Source organism: Hermetia illucens, chromosome 6 (assembly GCF_905115235.1).
Source record: "Hermetia illucens chromosome 6, iHerIll2.2.curated.20191125, whole genome shotgun sequence".
NCBI classification, from domain to species: Eukaryota; Metazoa; Arthropoda; class Insecta; order Diptera; family Stratiomyidae; genus Hermetia; species Hermetia illucens.
In genome coordinates, this window is record NC_051854.1 from 36,063,134 (window position 1) to 36,086,085 (window position 22,952).

Consider the following 22,952-nt stretch of genomic DNA (forward strand, 5'->3'; position numbering starts at 1 on the left):
GAACCAATAATAACCAATAAAAATCAATAATCATCTTCTAAGAGTGCTAAATAGAAACGACCCGGGAAAAGAATATGTATTGATAATTATACACTTTCACAAAGACCTGTGCCTACGGGTGATCGCAGGGGCAAAAAAATACCATAGCAACGGAAAATTGGGCAGTCTTTTCATTGGTCTAGCGAAGAAGGTGCAAAGGTCCACAGGTACTCCCTACAAACAAAGAAAACGTCATCCCCGTGATGAAGAAAAATTAATAATGCTTCCCAGATGCAGGACCTATTAAACAATAGAACAACTTATAAAAGTGTGAGGAGGGTCCAGCCGTCCTGCTCAATATTTACGGTCTGCCAAAAATTCATAAATCCGATTTCCTGATAATTACTAGAAATTGTAAGAATCTTAAGTTTCTAAGTGATGAATAATAACAAAGCAAGCAAGTGGCAAGGAAAATCTGTTAGACAATTGTTGGATATATTACAAAAGATACAATTCGGGATGGATATATCGCAATTAACTATAGTCCAGAGGGGTCAAAACAAATTTGAAGGCGCCCTAGCACGATTGTTTTGGAGACTAAAAGGTCACATAATAATACCTAATTAAACCAAAACAGGCTATAAGGTCCCGTTTGGAGGAAAGCACACGAGCAATGTGACCTGCTTACCTTATTCTCCCATTATTTGATATTCTTCAATTCCATTTTTAGAATTTGTAAAGATAAATCTTTACATAAGAATCAAATAAATATATATATTTAAAGTACCACTGCTATTTCTTCCTTACTAAACAAATCAATTTATTCTTTTCTTTCAGATTTTAAAGAATGTATGGTCTGTTACTCGAAAATCTATCCGACTATGTCAAAACAGTATATGGAGAAGAAAAATGGGATGAAATACGGCGCCAAGTTGGCATCGATGCTCCAGTCTTTAGTGTACATCAAGTTTATCCGGAGAATCTACTTAATAAGTTGGCGAAAAAATCACAGCAGGTAAATGTATTCCCTTCTTGCTTCCATAAATTAATGCTAAGTTTAAGTACGTATACAAATAGTTACTATAAGAACTCATCTTTTGTGTGCAGTGAACAAATGGTCAGAAAATCTTCCACTGACATTCGGGTCATACCTATTATTTAACAGAGATACATATGTAAGCAGTAAAAGACACAGCAGTAAAGGACATCAGATTTCATATCAAACATTATCAGTTCTTTCTTTTTCTTCAGCCTTTGTCCCGTTCACAAGCGGGGTCGGCTCGTCGTGATCGGCTTCGCCATTTGGCTCTATCGAATGCCTGATCTGGGTGCAATCTCGAGGCTTTCAAATCCCCATCCAGCGTATCAAGCCACCGTTGCTTAGGTCTGCCTTTTGGTAGTTTACCATCGACTTCGATGTTCAGACCAATCTTGGCAAGTGAATTCTCGTTTGCACGAACTGCGTGACCATACCATCGAAGACGCCTCTCTCGCAACTTTTCCACGATCGGTGCAACCCCATAACGATCGCGGATATCCTCATTTCGGATGTGATCTAAACGTGTCACGCCACTAGTCCAACGTAGCATCTTCGTCTCCATTACCGCAAGACGCCGTTCATTGTCTTTTATGGTCGGCCAACACTCAGAACCATAGAGAGCGACTGGACGGACGACATTGCGATAAATTTTAGATTTGAGACGTTCGTTGATACGTCGATCACAAAGAACACCAGTTGTGGAACGCCACTTCATCCAGGTTGCGTTAATGCGTGAAGCAATTTCATAACACAGCTCTCCATTGGCTGATAGCGTTGACCCAAGGTATTTAAATCGCTCAGATCTGGGCAGATCACTGCCGCTGACAGTGATTGTGCCTGTTTCATGGGGATCGGTCGTCAAAAATTCAGTTTTGTTTAAATTCAATCTGAGACCGTGTTGCATGAGGCGATCATTCCATTTTTGAACAAGTTGCTCGAGATCATTTTTACTATCAGATGCTAGGAAAACATCATCTGCATAAAGCAGTGTGTAGGGCGCTGGACGTTGGATATCCCGTGTGACGGTGTCCATAACAAGGACAAAGAGGAGTGGTGAGAAGGCACTTCCTTGATGAACTCCAACAGAGACACGAAGCGGTTTTGATACACCCGCCATACTTCAAACTTTACTTTTCGGATCGTGGTAGAGCAATTGAACCCAGCGCACAAGTTCTTCTGGCACCAAGTGTTGTCGTAAAGCATACCAGATGAGTTCGTGTGGTACACGGTCAAACGCTTTCTCTAGATCCAGAAAGGCAATGTAAAGAGGGCGATGCTTCTCACGGTGTTTCTCCATGAGTAACCGCGCAGCGGGTATTGCGTCAGTAGTTCCGCAGTTCTTGACAAATCCGGCTTGATTCACGGTTATTTCAACGATTTCGCGAATACGGTTGTCAAGAATGCGTCCAAAAATCTTCATGGTATGGGAAAGTAACCGGATCGGACGGTAATTTGAACATTCTGCTGGGCTACCTTTCTTTTTCCATACTGGAACAGTGGTACTTTCTTGCCAGTCAGATGGTGTTATTCCTTCCTGAATAACCCGGTTAAAGAATTCACTGAGCCACAGTGTTAGGTCCCAGCTCTTCGCTTTCCAGAGCTCAGATGCGATGTCGTCAGGTCCTGTTGCTTTCCCCGATTTCATTTGTTTTATTGCCTCCTCGACTTCAGTTGCGCTGACTGGTGGAACTGCTCCAAATGTCGGCAATGATTGTGGAAGTGGAGGATGAGCAAATTCTTCAGTTGAAATCTGCTCGAAGTATTCTCGCCATCTATCCGTCGCGGCTTGACGATCAGTAAGCAAAGTACCGTTCTTGTCATTAACACAACAGAAGTGTTCGATATCCTGTGTGCGTTCATCACGGCTTTTAGCAAGTCGGTACAGATCTCTCTCGCCATCCCTAGTGTCCAGTTTATCGTAAAGATTTTTGAAATGGTTCGCTCGGGTGACAGCGACCGCTTTCTTTGCTTCCCGGTTGGCATTATTATAAATTTGCCAATTAGCAGGCGTTTTATCGTCGAGAAATTTGTGGTAGAGGCGTTTCTTTTCACGGACCTTCATTTCAATATCATCATTCCAAAGCCAAGTATCTCGGTTGATGTACCGCTTACCCGACTTGGTGACCCCGAGGGTTGCAGAGGCCGCTTTGTGGATCGTGTCTTTCATTTGGTTCCATGATTCTTCCACATTCGTAATGGTTGGCAATCGTATGAGTGAGACCGTTTCTTCGTTCTTCTCACCAAATCGCCACCATTTAATGCGCGGCGGGCCAGTGCGTTCCTCACGCTGTTTTATCGGTGGCTTAATTCGCAGGACAGCAATCAACGGCCGATGTTGAGGTGCGATGGTCTCATAGGGAACGACTTTGCAATCAGTGACAGTGGTAAAATGTTGGCGTCTTATGAGAATATAGTCGATTTGAGTTTTATTGTTCCCACTATAAAATGTGGGAAGATGAGACAATCGTTTGATGAACCATGTATTCATAAGTACAAGGTCATGGGTGTCCGCAAAATCGATTATACGCTCGCCACCTTCGTTGCGCGCTCCGAACCCCTTTCCCCCATGGCACCTGTTACCGTCTGCCTTTTCACCCACATGACCATTAAGGTCGCCGGCAATGATTATGTAATCGTCAGCAGGCACGTGACAAGTCTTTTCATCGAGAAGTTGCCAGAAGGCATCTTTCTCGGCATCAGGTCGGCCTGTCTGTGGTGCATACGCGGTGAAGAAGTGAATAGTGCGATCAGCTGATATAATGGTGAGCTTCATCAGCCGATCATCAAATCGTTCGACTTCTTTAATGGCATCACGGAAACCCTCTGAGATGGCAATGCCAACACCATATTGAGTGTGTGGGTTACTAAAATAGAGAAGTTTGTAGCCATTTTTACCGCGTTCGCGTTCAATGTCGCAGCTTTTGGAACCAGACCATCGGGTTTCTTGCAGAGCGCAGATGTCAATGCACCTTTTCCGAAGGGCTCTTGCGAGTTCCTCGGTCTTTCCAGTTAGGGTACCAACATTTAGCGTGCAGACACGTATTTGTTTTGTTCGTTGTGTGCGGACTAACTTGCTTACGTCCTGACGCCGTCCATGCGTCAAGAACCCTTGCCCATTTCTCGACAGGACCGGGGCCCGTCCTGCCGCGTCGACTGAGGTAGACGCCCTAGCATTTCTCCGAGGCCTGTGACTTAATCCGATCATCATGTTTGTAACGACATTCTATGCATTTTCTTGGTCGACCTGTCGCGGGGCCTGTCACCAAGAGAGATCAGGTAGGATTTAGCATAGTAGAATAACTCCAACTATACTCTATTTATCTCTTTCCCTGATAGTAATATTGGACTGACGATAAATTAAGGACACTTGGCTCGATTAAGTATCGCTTGCAACATCATCAAGGCAACCAGAAGCTTTCTGGGGCTACTGTGGTTCGGAGCAAACGACGTGCTAAAATGGTACGTCATTAAGCCCTTTTATGGAACGGTACACAATTCTCTTCAAGACACGGTGATTATAGGAAATATTTCTATTAGTTCAGAAATGAGTTTCCTGATTGCCTGAATATATCACAATTTTCAGACCCAGATCACGTAGTATTCCATTGCCTGAAGTTCATAGGGAAGAGAAAGAGATTAAGGAACGTTACGAATGTGATCACAAAACCCCATAATTCAATCGAAGCGATACTAAACTCTATTGAAAACTCTGTTTTCTTTAACACCGTAATAGCGGCCAGACGATACGAACTGCAACAATTTGGTCGTATTCACAAAACATAACGAGCACATAACGGACTTAACCAGAGCTCTTTTGGCAAAGTAACACTTCATAGAGTTTTGGCGGGCCAATGTAAAAATTCACAAAATGTGGAAAAGTACCATTAACTTTACTTGAACATATATGGGAATAGAGAGCATTTTGGGGTGTGCGTGCTATTATAGGGATACAATTATCTTTTTTAAATTTTTTACCTTGAACAACCAACGTCGAAACCCAGACTCGCATAAAAAACTACCGATTACGACCATTCATTTAAAACCTCACATGGCCATACTCCGCGGAAAAAATTGTGTACACCCCATTATATATGAAAACCACCCCTTAAAGCCAACATAAAGCAGTACCAACTACTAAGTGTCTGGAGATTCCCCGTTCCGATGTTTCCATCGATTTTCATGCCAGTAGGTCTAACTGCTTCTCAAGACAGTGCAGATGACAGAGGGAAACCAATTTTAATAAGATTTGTTTTCCACAAAATCTTAAAATTACAAGAAAAATTCATATATCTAGCATTTAAAAGCATAAAATTAATTTTATCTAATGATATCATCATCCTTATCTGCCTTACAGATTCTCGGCGTCAGTGAAAAAGAATTCATGGACCAAATGGGAGTTTATTTTGTTAGCTTCGTAGGACAATACGGATACGACAGAGTTTTATCAGTTTTGGGGCGTCACATGCGCGACTTTTTAAATGGTCTCGATAATTTACACGAATATTTGAAATTTTCATATCCTCGAATGCGAGCTCCATCTTTTATATGCGAGAATGAAACTAAACAGGGATTAACGTTACATTACAGATCAAAACGTAGAGGATTTGTATACTACACTATGGGACAAATTCGGGAGGTAATGTATTAACTAAATATCCTACTTAATTTTATATCAAACGCATCTCGTTGTATTCTGCTTCAATTACTACCAATCCGGAACCCTCCTCGCATAGTGTCTTTATTGAATCCTACTAGCAGAACAAATGAAAACATAATTTCAATACTATAACTTTGCTAATAATAGTGGCAATTGTATTAAACTTCTCAACATGACCACAAAACAAAAGTATCAAGAACAGTAAAATGTTATATAATTTAAAACATTACACATCGTATATTAAGCGTGAAAAAGTTTGCCAGGAAATCTCTAAACGGAATACATTAAATTTGTAACTAATCACTAAAAATTGACTTTTCTCAGGTCACAATACCTCATTCCAGCACAGAAAAATCAAGTTCACCCAATGATAATACCAATCAATTATTTTGGTTGTTTCTCATTAATTTCGATGCTCAGGCCAATTTTAGCTAAGGAGTTCTTGTCAGCGCGAATTGCATGACCATACAATTGAAGAGGCTCTTTTTTCGCAATTTTTTCACGACTAGTTTGACCCTATATCAATTCCGGATGTCCTGAGTTATCACACGATCATAGCGTATTACGCAACAGACTCAACGCAATATTCTTCATCTTCATTACTGCGTGACGGCTTCCATTATCTTTGATAGTCGGCTAATAGTTAAAACCATCTACCATAAGTAAAGAATCCTTTTATTAATTATAGAAAATAAAAGAATTTGGAATTCTATTTTAAGATAAAATTCATGGGATCGATGATCAGGAATTTTGGCTAAGGGAATGATGATGCTCATTAAGGAGCTAAGACTGAGAGATAGTTATTCCCATATTCGGGGTCTTCTAAACGTTGAATTATTAATTGCCAATTGGGCCGACTTAAAATAAATGCTTGAAATTATTTTTAATCGTTGGTTGATTGTACACTCGGTGTTCAGGCCTACTAATTATTGAACTTACAAAAGCATATGAGTATTAATCTTTTCATAATTCCATTCAACCCCAGTGAAAATGGCTATGGTTTTTCAATACCTATTCTTCCATATCGCACTCTTTTTCTTTTCTGTGCATAATCGATATTAATATCCCGTTATTACCCGCTATTAATATATATATATATATATATATATATATATATATAATATATATGGTTGCCATTCACCCCTTGGTGGAGTGTAACGCCTTAACCACGCTTACGCGAAATCGTTCGCGGTAGCTTGAAATGCGCTTCAACTCCCCCTTGACTTCCCGAGACGATCGCACTCGTCCTCTACTATTCTGCGCCAGTCACTCGCCGGCCATCTTGGGAGAGTGGATTCCACTGTATGACGTAGCCCGCAATGCAATTGTCGACTCTCCTTAATGTGTGACGTATCCACTGCCACTTCCGTTTTTCGATCACAGTGCGCACGAGTGTCAGACCTGTACGTCGACCAAGTTCCTCGTTTGAGATAGTGTGAGGCCAGCGTTCTTCGATAATACGACGCAGACAGGTATTGACGAAAGCTCAGAGCTTGTGGTTAACAGTGAAGTTCACTTTCTCTACGGTACTCCCATATAGCAACAAAGAAAGAACACTAGCACAGAATAGTCACAAATTGATCTTGGTGTTGAGGTAACTGTATTTCCAGGCAGCGAAAGCGAATCTAGCGCTGTTAATCCGTCGGGAAACATCCAGTTTAACCATGCTGCCTAGATTTACAAATTGATCGACGCCTTCGATGCTCTGCCCATTAATGCCGATTAGGTTTTGGTTTTGTTGGTGTTTATCTTCAGTCCAACTCTACTTTCCTCTCCTTCCAAAATATCGAGCCATTTGGCTAAGGTCCATGGTCCGGCGAGAAAGCAAACAGATATCATTAGCGTAGTCGAAATGTTTGAGGAGAGATGTCATCGTCCATTAAATTTCTCCACATCGTCCAGGGCAGCATAAAGAACGTCACCGATAACAATAATATCGGCGATAGGATGCAACATTGGCGGACTCCGCTTTGGAGCTCACAATCCTCAGAAATTTTATAGCGGTGCAGCATATGACATTTTGCGCCATCATATGTCGCTCTGATAATGGCTATTAGTTTTTCCGAAATGCACCTCTTGCGTAGAGCACTGCAGATACACTCCCTATTCTTGCGCCTAGCTAGTTTGTTGATGCTTTGGTTAGTGTCAGTCTATTCTAGATAACGCCATTGAAAGCGCAACTTAAGCCATATCCACGTCAGCGTCAAATGTATTTAGAGCAGTGCGGGTCCACTAGACTGTTTAGCTAATTAAATTATCTAAAAATAAAAATATTTCCGATGAAATCATTTAGTAATAAATTTTATCATTCTAATTCGTCTAAACTAAAATTTTTATCTCAACCAATAAAACTTTGCTATTATTATTCATAATACCTTCTTATCATTTTCCCCCTCAAAGGTAGCACGTCACTTTTATCAAAAGGAAATGCATATCGAATTAGTGAGAGAGGAAATTTTATTTGATACAGTCCACGTCACGTTTCAACTGACCTTTGACAATAGAGCCTTTACATTAGCATCCCTGGCGATGACCCGAGAAGAGAAACACTTGCCAATAAGCGCGCATGTTCTCTTCGAAATTTTTCCGTTTTGTATAGTATTTGGGTAAGTAACCACTTCATTTGAAAAGATTCCTTTTTTTAGTTATAATAAATCAGTTTAAGATAAATACCTTCTGTTCAAAATTGAACCGGACTGTGCAAATAAAACGACAACAATTAATTATTCTTCAATATTTATTTTATCCCCTTCAAAATAATCACCATCGGAATTAATACACATTTTCCAACGTCTTTTCCAATCTTCAAAACACTTTTTGTATGCTGATTTTGTAATGGCCTTTAGCTCCCTCTGCGAATTTTCTTTTATAACTTCAGCTGTCTCAAAATGTTTTCCACGAAGCGCCAATTTAAGTTTGGGAAATAGGAAAAAGTCGCAAGGAGCCATATCGGGCGAGTATGGTGCTTGTGGGACGACATTGACGTTATTTTTTTTCAAATAGTCACATACAAGCGCTGATGTGTGGGCCGGTGCATTGTCGTGATGCAGAAACCACGAATTGTCCTTCCATAATTCTGGCCTCTTTCGGCGAATATTTTCCCGTAAACGCTTCAGAACACTCAAATAATATTGTGCATTTACTGATTGACCTTCGGGAAGAAACTCCGAGTGCAAGACACCTTGACTATCGAAAAAAACAGTTAACATCACTTTAACCTTCGACCGACTTTGGCGTGGTCTCTTGGGTTTCGGCTCATCTGGATAGCGCCACTCCGAAGATTGTTGAGTAGTTTCAACATCATACTCGTACACCCAAGTCTCGTCACCAGTAATGATGTGCTGAATATCCCTATCATCCATAGAAAGCATCTCTTCAGCCACAGTTTTCCGACGTTGTTTTTGAAGAGAATCCAGCAATTTTGGCACAAGCCGCGCGGTAACCCAAAGCATCCCCAAAATATCATGTAAAATGCTGTACGCCGACCGATGTCGCTGGACGGGAAGCATGGGCCAAGTTCTCAATAGATGTACGGCCCTCTCTAAACGATTTATACCAGCTAAATACCTGCGTACGCGATAGAGCAGATCCACCATAGGTATTTTGCAGCATTTTTAATGCGACTGGACAAGACATTCCGTTTATAAAACAATTTCTTAAACACACTCTTTGTTCAAGTTTTTTATCCATAATGAAATTCGCAAAAATATTTCGCCGCCTACTTTTTGCTAAGCGATTACAAAGAAATGACGTTGCAGATCACACTAAAAATTGACAACTAAAATCATTGCAGTCTTAGATCTCTTCATAAAAAAAAATTTAAACAATACGTCAACAACGGTCAATTTAAATGATACAGTCCGGTTCAATTTTGAACAGAAGGTATTAAAGATAAATATTAAAAAGAAAATTAAAAAGATGGACGGAAACTTTGATGCCTAATTTTGATGTGAGAAAAGATAATTAATAAGATAGTCGCTGTTGAAACCTTTGAAGCTGGAGTACATTTGTATACGCTTTTAATGAAAACAATAAGAGGGAACAGGAAACGTTCTCCAATTATTTAATCCATATTTAATCCAAGATCGTCGTCATACTCTTACTGAACTGCAAGCTAGCAACTCGATACCTACAACCCCGTCCCACCTATATGAGTAGCCTTACTTCCTAGACGGAAAATCAAAACTCAGCCTGAAATAAGGTTCCTTATATAGTAGTAATAAAATCAGCTATGAGGAAGTGTCAGGACCTCAATTACCCAGTGTCAGGACCTCAAAAACTCATTCGCAGTTGCATCGAATTATATCCGTCTACGATACAAATCTTCTTGCTGCCGTTAAGATTGGAACCGCGACCATTGGCACAACTTTATCTACTAAATCATCCGAACAAGGATTACTTTTGTAGTATTTCAAATTTATTCGGTTTTTTACTTTCAGCTCAGATATGGTTGTGAGGAGTATTGGAAATTCACTAATGGTGATCCTACCGGAGCTGGTGGGTCAAAAAATCACCAACTGGTTCGACTTAGTTCGGCCGTTGATTGCCTTCAAATTCCAAACTGTAGGCAAAGCAAACTATTAATCAAAATTCGTTAAATAATTTATTCGAATTTTACAGATTTTAAATAGGACAAATAATATATTTGAATTAGTTACTGTGGAACCAGTTCCTGAGCGGCAAGATATTAATAAAAAGAAGGAATTACTTCTTGAAGAAGACGATTCCGAATCCGACAAAAATCTCCGATTGAAAGGTACTCGGTGTTAACTCAAAGCAAATTAAGTACAATTAGTCACAATTATGATTTTTCTTCTTATAGGACAAATGATTTATATGGAAAACTGGCGAATGATCATGTTTTTGGGAACACCTGTAATGCCTGATCTCACATCCCTTATAAACACTGGCCTCTACATTAATGATCTCTCCATGCATGACTTTAGCAGGTAATTGTTCTTAAAATCATTCCAAATAATAGCAATAGGAACTCATAATCCTATACAGTAAACACAGTCGATAATAATATTGGATGCCAAATAATTTTGATTCAAGACCAATTCAATGGACATTTCGAAACCGTTAAAACCATTCGCATAACAAAAAAATCTGTCAAAAGCCAGATGTTACGCTGAAATTCAATTTGACATTTTTTAAGATTTTGCGTAAAATCAAAACTTAATAAAAATCGGTTTACTGTCTGCCTGTCTGTCTGTCTGTCTGGAGTCCCCATACAAGCAAGGATATATAAATTTGACGTCGGTTGCAAAGTAGAGGATTGAAATACCAGGCTAATGATGGGAACTGATCTTGTAGCAATCGTCCTAAACTTGGAAACCGAAGCTCACTAACTTTATCCTATCCTACGATCATCAAGGAATCGCCACACAAGATTTTTTTTTCAAAATTTGAACCCAAATCATAAAAAAAAATCTATCGATCCCTCTTTGAACAAGATCATCCATCAGACGCTAATCCTCCCAATATCCTCAAAGCGCGTGGTGAAAAAGGTCAAGTCAGCATCTTGTGCTAAACGTGGAAAAAAGAGTGCTTTGCAATCGTTCATCCCAAATTTGATCAGTAGATCTTGGAAATAGTACCTTTGAATTAGTGTGTAACCAGCCTTTTATGTAATAATCGGTGGCGCAACAATCCGAATTGGATCAGGACTTTGAAGTGTGTTAGAGCACTTCATTCAAGACCGTGACAGTACACTACAGCAAACTTTAGGATGCAACGTTTTCAGCATTGCGTTCGCCCGAGATCATTACCATGATTTGACTCAGGCACTCATTCACAGCTGAGTCGAACAGTATCCGACATCCAATCACGATAACAAATCCCTCTACCACCAGTGAGGTTTGAACCGCAATCTTCCGTTATGATAGCCCAGCGCTCTAACCACTATAGCGATCCGAACACCACCATCCACGATTCTGGATAGTTAAAGAGGTGGAAGAAGCACTGCACAGCTATTCCCAATCGTACAGTATACGGTCAAGTTTCACCTCTTGTTTTGTGCAACCTCTGTAGCCTCTCCAGCAAGAAGACTACGTTCATGAGGAACCAATCGAGTTTCAAAGCGGCATGGAATATGTTCGTGGGTTAGGTATAAGGTAGCTAACTAGTGCGTGGCCAAAAACAATATGTAGAGTGGGTTCTGGGCATATGGTTTTTGTAATGGTGTGTCAATGGCGCTTAGATAGTTTTCTTGTATATGCAATTGAGAAACGGCGTACAAGTGCGATGCTTATCTTCAACCATATAAATTCAAGCAATTTGCCAGGAGGCGATCCTCCTATACGTAGTGTTCTTGGCTTCGAGGTCGACGTTTCGACATTCACCATAGAAGTCATTAGCTTATGTCGGATTACTTGAACGTTTGAGGGCGCCATGCAATCAGGACTGCCAATAATAACGACTTAACTTTGAACATATCATTTCCTTTTTCTCAGAAACCTTTAACCCTTGTTTCACATTCATTTTTTGGTAAAACGCGCTTCTCGTCTTAAACCTCTAATTCATTTACCCATCTATCATCACCATCATCGCGTTGGTACAACTTTTCAGATAATAACTTAATTCTGATGTTTCGTTACTTTCAGAGACCTTATGTTAGCTGGAACACAGCAGTCTGTTGAACTGAAACTAGCTTTGGATCAAGAGCAACAGAAATCGAAAAAGTTGGAAGAGTCCATGAGAAAATTGGATGAAGAAATGCGGAGAACTGATGAACTTCTATACCAGATGATACCAAAACAGGTAGCTGATCGACTACGTAGAGGAGAAAATCCCATCGATACATGTGAAGTAAGTGTTATGTAGGTTTTTCACTATCTAAAAATACATTTACGGATAAATGTATTACATGAAGATACACTGCAAGGTATATGGAAAGAAGATCGGGTATAGTGTTGCTGCAAAACAAGCTTCATTCTAGAATAAAAAAATTATTTATGCAAAAGGAGTAAGCTGTGCAGAAGTAATAGCTTTCCAAATGCAAAAATTTCACGTTTCTCCACCAAAATTTGGTCGTTTAACCCAATTTTCCTCGACGACGATATTAACCACATGAAGGACAAAGTCCCCGAGCGATGAATATGAAGACTGGATTATCTTGTGTGAGAAATTTTACATTAAATATACGAGAAACAATTTAACTTGCAATGGAGCCAATTATAGTATGGTAACTGTGGGGACACATTCTGACTATCCTAGTGGACATACAGAATGCTGTTATAAATTTGCCAATAATTATTTCTAGTTCTGTAGATTAGTATTATCATTATACTTGTATATCCAAGAATTAAGGCTTAATTTCCGTGAAAAAATGGAACTATGTTCCTTATTTATTTGCTGTTCCTATTGCGGCAAATTGTCGTAATTTGAAAAAAACGCACCTCTCCCGGGAAGCGTCGGTCCTTCCATTTATTTAGGGTTCCCTCCATTATGTTTAAAGCGGCAGGGGGCGAACGATTAGGATATCATCTGGTCCCCCATGAAGAAGAAAGGAAGACGGGGGCCAATCGGCTCAGAGCTGATCCTTCCCCGTCCATTCCTCGCGCGCTGCCTTATCAGGACATTAGGCATTTTAGCTCCTTTGGAATTGAAATCCTCGGTGGTATCACTTCGTCTCAAGACTTCATGTCCCTATGTTAACTCCTGAGTCAAGGCACGTGATTGAATTTGTGTGTCCTGACAGGGAGACAATATGTGAGCACCAAAAACCCCGGCCCACATCTCGTCGAGCTGCTAGCATTCGAGTTAACTCCAGCACGTGTCGTCCGGTTCTATATATCATCTCGCACAGTCTGTCTTCATGACTGGCAAACTTGCTAGGGAAGTTTGGTTGGTTGACAGTCTTGGTGACCGTATTGTTACCAAAGTGATGCAACGCTGGACTCTCATCGTAACAGAGTTGGCGCTCAACGTGGGGGCTACATTGTTACGTCCGTAACACGTTAGAAGAGGGAATAAAAACATACTCACATATATGGTACTAAGAATATTGCGCAAAGATGTAAAGCAATTGAGTCCAAGGCATTACAATTTAATAAGGTTTTGTTTTACAAATATTTAATCAGTATGACATCATGAACTATTTTTCATTTGAGAAGCTATTACTCCTACACATCTTACTTCCTTTTCACAAAAAGCTTTTACAATCTAAACTGAAGTTCTAGTTACGATTCATCGTTTATTCCAATGCTTGAGCTATTATAGTTTTTGAGTTAATATCCTACTTTGAAGAAAACGCTCCATTTTATAAAAGCCTCCATAATTTCGAAGTACTGTCTAGATCTGAATCGCAAACGGGATGAGATGCATGTTATTAATATTCTGTCTAGTATGATTATTAGCCTTGTCTTGAGATGGGAAGAAAGGGGATACGAGATATTCTCCCCGAGGGCACGAATAAAGAAATCTTATCCATTGGATGAACTCCTGGACGTGTTAACTAATACTGGAATACAAGTCCAGGGCTACGCGGACGACATTGTTCTAATCTGTAGGGGCAAATATGAAGATACCCTATGTGATAGAATCCAAACTGGATTAAGGGTTACTAGTGCCTGGTGCAGGAAGGTGGGACTGCGGATCAACCCAACCAAAACCACCATAGTATGAAGCGTAAGCTGGATCACCTGAAAGCCATAACATTACATGATATGGAGGTGAAACGAAAAACAGAGGTCAAATATTTGGGAATCACGCTAGACCAAAAAATACTCTGGAAGACATATGTCGGAAACACTTGTCGGAAAGCCACGAGGGCTCTGATGGCTTGCAGATCCATAGCAGGAAAAAAATGGGATTGCAGCCCGAAGATACTACTTTGGATATATACTGCAATAGTAAGACCAATGATTACCTATGGAGCGGTAATCTGGGCAGAAAGAACCCAACTCAGCACACAAGCCAGGGAATTACATAAGCTCCAAAGGCTGGCTTGCGTGTGTATCAGTGGGGCAATGAGGACATGCCCAACGGCATCCCTGGAGGTCCTTCTGGGATTGACCCCTCTCCATCTGCACATACAGATGCAGGCAAGGAGATCAATATTCAGTATGAGTGAGGCGGGGAGCTGCCTAAATCGAAGGAAGATTGATATCCTTTCTGGGCGGTATCCCGAATTACTGATACCGAGCGACAACATGACAACGAGGTTTCACTTCGATAAGAAGTTTGAAACACGTTGGAGTAACAAGGCAAACTGGGAGAGCGTGGCTGCGACATACGGCTTAAACCAGCAACTGATTATTTGGTACACTGACGGATCCCTCACAGCAGAGGGAGCGGGAGCCGGTGTCATTGGTCCAAGGAAAATGTACTTTGAGCCAATGGGCAGGTACACTAGCATATTCCAGGCGGAAATTTACACCATAGACATCCTTTAATCTGCAAAGGAACTACAGGGGGCAGAACATAGCTATTCTCACCGATAGCCAAGCAGCGATCAAGGCACTTAGGTCCAACCAGGTGAACTCTAATCTGGTATGGGAATGCCTTGAGAGACTGAATACACTCGGCTCGTCCAACAAGGTCTGGATACTTTGGGGAGGCAATGAGGCAGCGGATGAACTAGCCAAGAAGGGAGCAGGGATACCTTTACACGGGCCAAAACCCTTCTGTGGAATCGGAAACGGTTTCATGGCTATGAATCTAAGAAACGAAGAGAAACGGTTGAGGGAACTATATTGGGCAGGCCTACCAGGGATGGAGCAGTCCAGGGTGCTTATTGGGGGATACGAACCCATGCGTACAAAGGATTGCGTAAACCTCACCAAAAAGAACCTCCGAATCATAGTGGGAATTCTCACTGGTCATTGTCGGCTGAACTATCACCTAGGGAAGCTAGGGATATCTACGGACACTGCCTGCAAGTTCTGAGAGGAGGAGGACGAAACCTCTATGCACGTCCTGGGACAGTGTCCGGCACTTGTGCAAAGTAGGTCGATACATCTGGGAAAACACTTAATACCAGATGCAAAGCTGAAACTTATGGAAGTGGGGAACATACTAAAGTTCCTAACAGTTACAGGCCTGCTTGAGATACTATGATCAACAGGTACACTATAACCAGTAAAAGGGGCACAATAGTTCCTCAAGGACGCGGTGCGACTTTCCCTTAACAGAATAATAATAATCATTTCCAATCAAGCTTCGGGTGTTTTTCCTTACGACCTTGATTTAATGTATAAAAATATCCAAAGACAAACTTCCATTAAATGTGAAAGAAAAATTTACATTTACCTTTCGAATCTCTGAACCTTTAAAGGGGAGAACAGAAAGATTTCTGACCTTCACTGTCACGATTGATAATGATTGATTTTGGTTAAAAGATGCTAAATACTGTATCTTTTCCAGTGACATATGCCAATCCCAGGAATATTCACCCATTAATAATTTGAACGCTAAAGGGTACAATTTCGAATATTTGAATCTTCCTCTATTTTTCTGTGCACTCAAAAAAATTGTGTACGAGGTCTGATAAAAACGCTGCTTCTCATCATGATTTCCTGTATCGTAGATATCTTATTGGCAAAAGGTATTTAATCTACCTCGACACATCGACAAGATTTCTTGTAATTTCGCACTGTAGGTTCCAATCTCATTTTCCCATGGGGTTCATTTACAAATGAGGATGGGGATGTATGCATATGGCCATTGAAAAATATAAGCTAAAAATTCACAAATTGGGCAAATTAGGATAGAAAACGCTAGCCCGTGAATTCGGTTTCTTTTTCGGATTACTACAAAACGCTTAGGAGCGACCGTTTTGGTGACACTCAAGCATTGGAGATAATTTTGTTCCAGGGGCTACCCACAAATGGATTATCTTTGAGGATGACGGTGCCCGAGTTAGTTGAACGTAAGCCTCTCAATCTCGTTGCGCCGAGTTCAAATTTCGGCTCGGAATGAACGTTCGTGTTTATCTGGGGGTACCCTTTTGCTGTTGGCCATCACTTGCACAACACCACAGTATGATCATAACAAAACTGAAACGCCATCCCGAACAAAACCAAAAGAAAATTAAATAATAACAAACACAAAGGTAGTGATTAGAAGTGTGAGTGAAAAAAAATGCAATAAAAAATGGCCTCGCATTTTTACGAACTCTGAAAATTCATTTGATACCAATTCGAGGCTACAGAATCCATCCCTATACTGCGATGGCAATTAACCCAAAAGTTAATCCTTAAAGCCTGCCGAAAGTAACTGACTTCTGTTTAAGATAAATTTAAAAATCCCAACGGTCCAGGCGGTTGTATTAAATTTTTTTATTATATTTATTCATTTATTACGATTAATTCCTTAAATTTTTTTCTAGATGTTCGACAGTGTTTCAATACTTTTTTCTGATGTCGTCACATTCACTGAAATTTGTAGCCGAATTACTCCGATGGAGGTTGTTTCGTTATTAAATTATATGTATTCTATATTCGATACCCTAACTGAGAGGAACAACGTCTACAAGGTGGAAACGATCGGAGATGCTTATATGGTTGTATCTGGAGCTCCTGAAAAAGAAATAAATCATGCCGAAAAAGTATGTGATATGGCCTTGGATATGGTTGAAGCTATAACAGATCTTAAAGATCCTTCAACTGGATCTCATCTTAGAATAAGGGTAGGCGTCCACTCTGGAGCAGTAGTGGCAGGAATAGTCGGTCTTAAAATGCCAAGATATTGTCTTTTTGGTGATTCAGTCAATACAGCTTCCCGAATGGAATCTACCAGTGAAGCTATGAAAATACATATATCTGAATCAACGAAAGAATTATTGGGTCCGACTTATCGTGTCAGTGAGCGAGGTGAAATAGATGTGAAAGGAAAAGGAGCAATGAAAACATATTGGCTTGACGAGCGTGAGAATCGCCCACCTATCCAACCAATCCGGCCTAGCAGTGATTTGGAGAACCCGAAACCCATTGTTCCCTCTGGAAATGGATTGGAAACTAGACGTCTCAGCATAGCCAGCCTTTCGAAGAAAAAAAGCTCGGTTCAAGGCATACTCTCAACACCACCTGATGAACGACGGATTTACTCACCCGTAACTTTCCGCGACGTGGCAAGACGCAGCATTGCCAACTCTCCAGTAAGAAGTGTATTGAGCGGAAGCATCAAGGGTCGTGAATCGCGTTCAAATTCGACTGGCCATGTTTTCATGCGAAGTCCTAGCGATGTCTTTGGATCGCTCATCAGCGATACCGAAGAGTTTTTGGAAGACTTGCAATTGAACCGCGGTTCAATTAACAATAATATGTATATGCCCTCAACTCCTTCATCGCCTGGTCTAAGCCCAACTCCTCCATTTAGAATAGGAACAGCTCCAACCAAGCCTAGACCAATTAAACCAGGACAGTATACCGAAGAAGAAATGGCAGTATTAGGGCAACAGACGCCGCCACCGTCAGCGCCAAACCTTCACGAGAGAAACAACTCGGCTCATGAGACATTCATTAAGAAAAGGTGAGTATGTGCCAAGTTGTTGAAACCTTTTGAAGTTCTGAATACAATACAGCTATAAACAGTACCCTGACTCAGATGAACAGAAATAAATGATTTTTTATTGGTGACACCTCACTTTAAAACACTATATTTATATAGTTCAAGCGCGGGACTCTAGATAGACGAGTCCCTCGCCTTTTCATCGAATAATGTAAAAATACAAGTTTCTTTCTTAAAAATTTTCGTTTTTATCCCATCAGAAAACCCAGAAATAGGTACATCAATTCTCCGCGACAATTCTATGACTTAGTTTGCTTTTGATTGTCCTCGATGTTTCCGCCACTTCTAAATGCAGACTGTTCTGGGTGTCTTGTTTTCCTCCTTTGAATGATTTCCTCATTGATTGATCATCGAGACCATGTTCGATATCGGTATGGATATCGAACGTGGTCTCGATGGGCTTGCTAACCTGTTGCTACTACCAACAATACATTTCCCTCGCTCCATGGATACCTTTTAACAAAAGTCTCGGAGAATGCTACTTTCCTCACCTTTGGAATTTCTACCCTCAAGAACGATCTAAGGGGCATAAAGTTGTTCAGTCTAACCTGAACAAGATTAGTAAGACAAAATCTGACTGTGTTCTCCAATGGGGTGAGGGAGACATCGGTTCTCTTCTTGCGAAGAAAACTGAGCTCATTGGGAAAAGGGACTGATTACAGGGCCTTCCCCACATGCAACATTCATAAAACACCTGGTGGGTTAGGTTAGTATCCACAGTTCAATTCAATGCGACGCTAATAAACTAGCTACATACATCTCCACACCCTCTCCCCCCTACATTTTATATAATATTTTGGTGTTTCAACAACTACATTGCTTATTATATTCAAGCTTCAAGGGGCTTGTAACGTTTACAGCCTTCCTAATATTCTGATAAACAGCAAACGATTAAAAATTTAACTCTTTTACCGAAAAAGCTCCTAACTTACCTGAATAAATCTAAATTGACAAAGCTAACAAAACCTGAACAATTTTTTTAGGATCGAACCAAAGTCGATCACATTTGACAATAGTCACTCATCGGCTTCAATGGCGAAGGCGAGCCGAAAAGCAATGCTAGCCGCAAAGCAATCGAAAGCAATTGAAAAATTGGACAAAATGGTAGAAGAAGTGATAGAAGCTGATATACCAGATATTTGTCCATTTGGTTTACCGCCTCTGCCGAACTCACTATCAGACGGGCCGCTCTCTAGCCACAATAGGTAATTGAGCAATTCCTTAATGAAACCATTATTTTTTTAAATATTGTTATGTTTTTTTAGCTCACATAAGCGTATGCAGAACAATATTCATTCGGACAGAGTGCCTAATAGTCAGAGTTTCATTCACGGACAAGAGCATCAGTGTTGTTCAGGTTTCGGTCACAACCAAAATGGAAGACAAAAAATTCATTCGAACGCCTGTCAAATTTTATAAAGTTAAGTGTGTGAAAATGTTTAGGAAAAGTTATAAAGGAATAGGTATTTGAAAGCACAAAGAGAATGGAAAATAGATAATGTTAGAGCAAATAAATTTCCATTTGTTTCTCAGATGAATGTGTTTAATTTGATTTTAGGTACCTTGCGAGATATCGAACATCCTTGAAAACAGTTTGGAGATTATTTGTTAGCCATTGGTTAAACAAAAGTAACAGATTGAGGAACATTTTCATTTATTGGCTAAAATAATTTTTGGGAAATAGCAAACACTCTATTTCGGCAACTAATTCGACCTTCGTCAGTGTGCTCTCTTCTCGAGAGGCTAGAAGTTCCTAAGTGGGACATAGCGAATCACCCACATCTATAAGCTGTGGGTTTGGTAATCCTTTTTTCGAACGGGTGCACTGCTTGAACGTTTCCAGGAAGTACCCCGGACGGGCGCTACGGAGTAGAACGGAGAAACTGTAACGAATGGTTCAATGATGGCTGCCTGGAGGCGATTAATAAGAAGAACGAAGCTTACCGAATACTAATCAAAAGAAGAACCCCAGCCACAGAAGGCTAGTATCACATACTAAGGCTAAGAAGATCTGCAGACGATAACAACGAGAGTTCAATAACAACAAAATTTTAACACTTGACGACAACTTGAAAAAGAACGACCTACGAGTAGCATTTAGCGCAGTGAAATAGCTGGGGATACGTTTTAAACCGTGAACCACTCTCTGTGGAGATAAGACTGGCAATATCATCAGTAACGCGACTCAAATAAGACCAAGATGGGTTCAGTATTCTCAAGACCTCCTGAACCCAATGACCATACATTTCCACCCCTTTGTTATTCCAGATGGCACAAACGGAGAACAAGTGCCTACACCCCTGACTTTGTGCAAAGTAGAGGCAGCTTCATCTAGATTAAAATTACATAAAACTCCTGGAATCAATGTAATCCCAGCCGGGCTCTTTAAAGAAAGGGGAACAGAGCTCATCAGTCGAATCTACAAACTTATCAACAGAATCTGGTCAACCGAACTAATTCATAACAGCTGGAGGAAAAATGTAATTTATCCAGTGTACAAAAAAAGGTGATCGTCTGCGTTCCAAAAACTACAGGGGTAATGTCATCGCTGTGCACCTACTATAAGGTGGTGACAAATATAATCGAACGATGACTGCGAGAGTATACGGAAAATATCATCGGAGAATACCAAGGTGGCTTCAGATTCGGACGATCGACAACGGACCAGATATTCGCAGTTAAGCAGATGCTTGAAAAGTGCTGGGAATATGACATCAATGTGCACTAACTGTTCGTTGACTTTTGTCAGGTGTACGATAGTGTAAATCGTAATTCTCTGTGTAGAATAATTATCGTACTAAAAGTCCCACCGAAGCTAGTCCGGCTAGTGAAAGCCATAATGATTAACAACGAGAGTCAAGTAAAAATCCAAAATGAACTGACACAAAGTTTTTCTATAGTGTCAAGACTTAAGCAAGAGGATGTTCTCGCCCCCACCCTCTTTAACTTGATGCTCGAATATGTCGCCAGGGTGGTAATACCAGAGGTACGTTACTGGTAAAATCAATGCAATTTGTGGACGACGCAGATATTCTTGTCCAATCGATGCTTCGCGCGATCAGTTCGAATCAGCAGCGAGTGAAGTGGGGCTAAGCGCCAATGAATCCAAAACAGAATGCATGACCCAAACTCGAAAGGCGGCTGCTAGTATGCAGAAAAAAAATTCAATGGGCGAGCATAATTTCGAACAGATGAACCAATCTATCTACCTAGGAGCCCTACTCTCGAAGGACGGAAACGAAAAACCAGAAATCCAAAGGCGGATCAATTCTGCTCATTTTATAAGCTCCTCCCTATAATAAGGTCGAACCAATTACACAGACGAAATAAACTACATATCTACAAGAAAATAATTCGTCCCATGCTGGTGTATGGATGCGAGACGTGGAACTTCACGCAAATGTCGGAAAAGCAGAGAGAAAAGTCCTCTGAAAAGGAGGGAGATGCCTAGCGAATTAGATACAATCATAAATTGTATAAATTATTTGACGACCCACCAGTATCGGCACTAGTCAAAATCCGGAAATTGAAATGAGCTCGCCACACCGGACGAACGCACGAGAAAAAAAAAGTTTCCGAAACGAGGGTTGAAAATCAGAGCCGATGGTAGCTAACCAAAAGGGAAGCCTAAAAATTGTTGGGAGGACTCAGTGGACGCAGATTGCAGATAAATTCAGAGATTTCCTAACAGGAGGACGTGGTATTTGGATAGAGATAATTGAAGGTGATAATCCAGGAGGCCAAGGCTCGATTTGGGCTGTAATTTCATCCGAGAACCAGACTCCTTTCAGGCTGGAAAAAATAAATCAACATTATTTTGACATTCGGTTCGTCTTCCACGAAGTCTAGTTTCGATTGTTACTTCGATTCAAGGTTATTGCCATAGTACCATGATTCATCGCCATTAAAATTTTATAATTTTTATTTCAAAACATGGCTTCCGCGTGACTTTATTTCCACTAAGTGGCCAGCAGCTAACAAGCGAAATTAATGAAGTGTCCGAAATAAGTCAGCATAACGGGTGTATCATGTATTTTGGTACTAACTTCAGGCGTTTATTTGATTGCATAAACAAACACACAAATGTAAACCAATGCACTAGTCACACTTAACTGTACTCCTACTGAACTGTCAAACTCAAATTGTGCAGTTAGATCCATTCAAAATGTCGTACAAGCTCGATTTACGGAAATCTGTCGCCAACATGTTTGCCGGACTAAGTTCTAGTGAAATTCTTGAAATGTTCAAAGACAAGCCAATCTCTCGCAGAACAATTTTCCGTGTTCTGAAGGATTGTCGCGATGGTAAAGAGCCCGAAAACAAAAAGCAATGCGGTGGTCCATCCAAATTAGGTGCCAGAACAGTCATAAGTCTGCTATCAAGTGCGAAAAACAAGGTTGGTCAATCAACACGCAAATTGGGACGAAAATTTGGTGTTTCGAAAGATACAGTCCATCGTATTTTGAAGAAAAACAACGTAATTTATCGTAAACGTCGACGAGCACCAAAATATACACAACAACAACTCGAAAAAATACCAAAATGCTGCCGTGCACTTCGTGACAAACACTTTGCGAATGGAAAATCCATAATTTTGGATGATGAATCGTACTTCACATTCTCGCATCATAAATTGAGTGGCAACGACGGCTTTTATACTGACAACATTGAAGCAACAGCAGATGATGTTAAATATGCCGGCAAATCAAAATTTGAACCAAAGGTGTTGGTGTGGGCAGCCATTTCATCGAAGGGTGTTTCAGA

At 40.6% G+C, this 22,952-nt stretch overlaps 1 protein-coding gene across 5 annotated transcripts in view; it reads left to right on the forward strand.

Annotated features, from left to right (window-relative positions):
• LOC119660111 (soluble guanylate cyclase 88E) overlaps nt 1-19,720 on the forward strand; it is a 129,717-nt gene extending 109,997 nt beyond the window's left edge. For all 5 annotated transcript variants that reach the window (XM_038068496.1, XM_038068497.1, XM_038068500.1 and 2 more), the window contains 10 exons: nt 817-994; nt 5,373-5,654; nt 8,076-8,281; nt 10,115-10,238; nt 10,296-10,431; nt 10,498-10,624; nt 12,281-12,485; nt 17,008-18,149; nt 19,172-19,393; nt 19,454-19,720. In XM_038068496.1, coding sequence (XP_037924424.1) covers nt 827-994; nt 5,373-5,654; nt 8,076-8,281; nt 10,115-10,238; nt 10,296-10,431; nt 10,498-10,624; nt 12,281-12,485; nt 17,008-18,149; nt 19,172-19,393; nt 19,454-19,607 — 2,766 coding nt within the window. In that variant the 5' untranslated portion in view covers nt 817-826 and the 3' untranslated portion in view covers nt 19,608-19,720. The remainder of the gene's footprint in view (nt 1-816; nt 995-5,372; nt 5,655-8,075; nt 8,282-10,114; nt 10,239-10,295; nt 10,432-10,497; nt 10,625-12,280; nt 12,486-17,007; nt 18,150-19,171; nt 19,394-19,453) is intronic.
• The last annotated feature ends 3,232 nt before the right edge of the window (nt 19,721-22,952 follow it).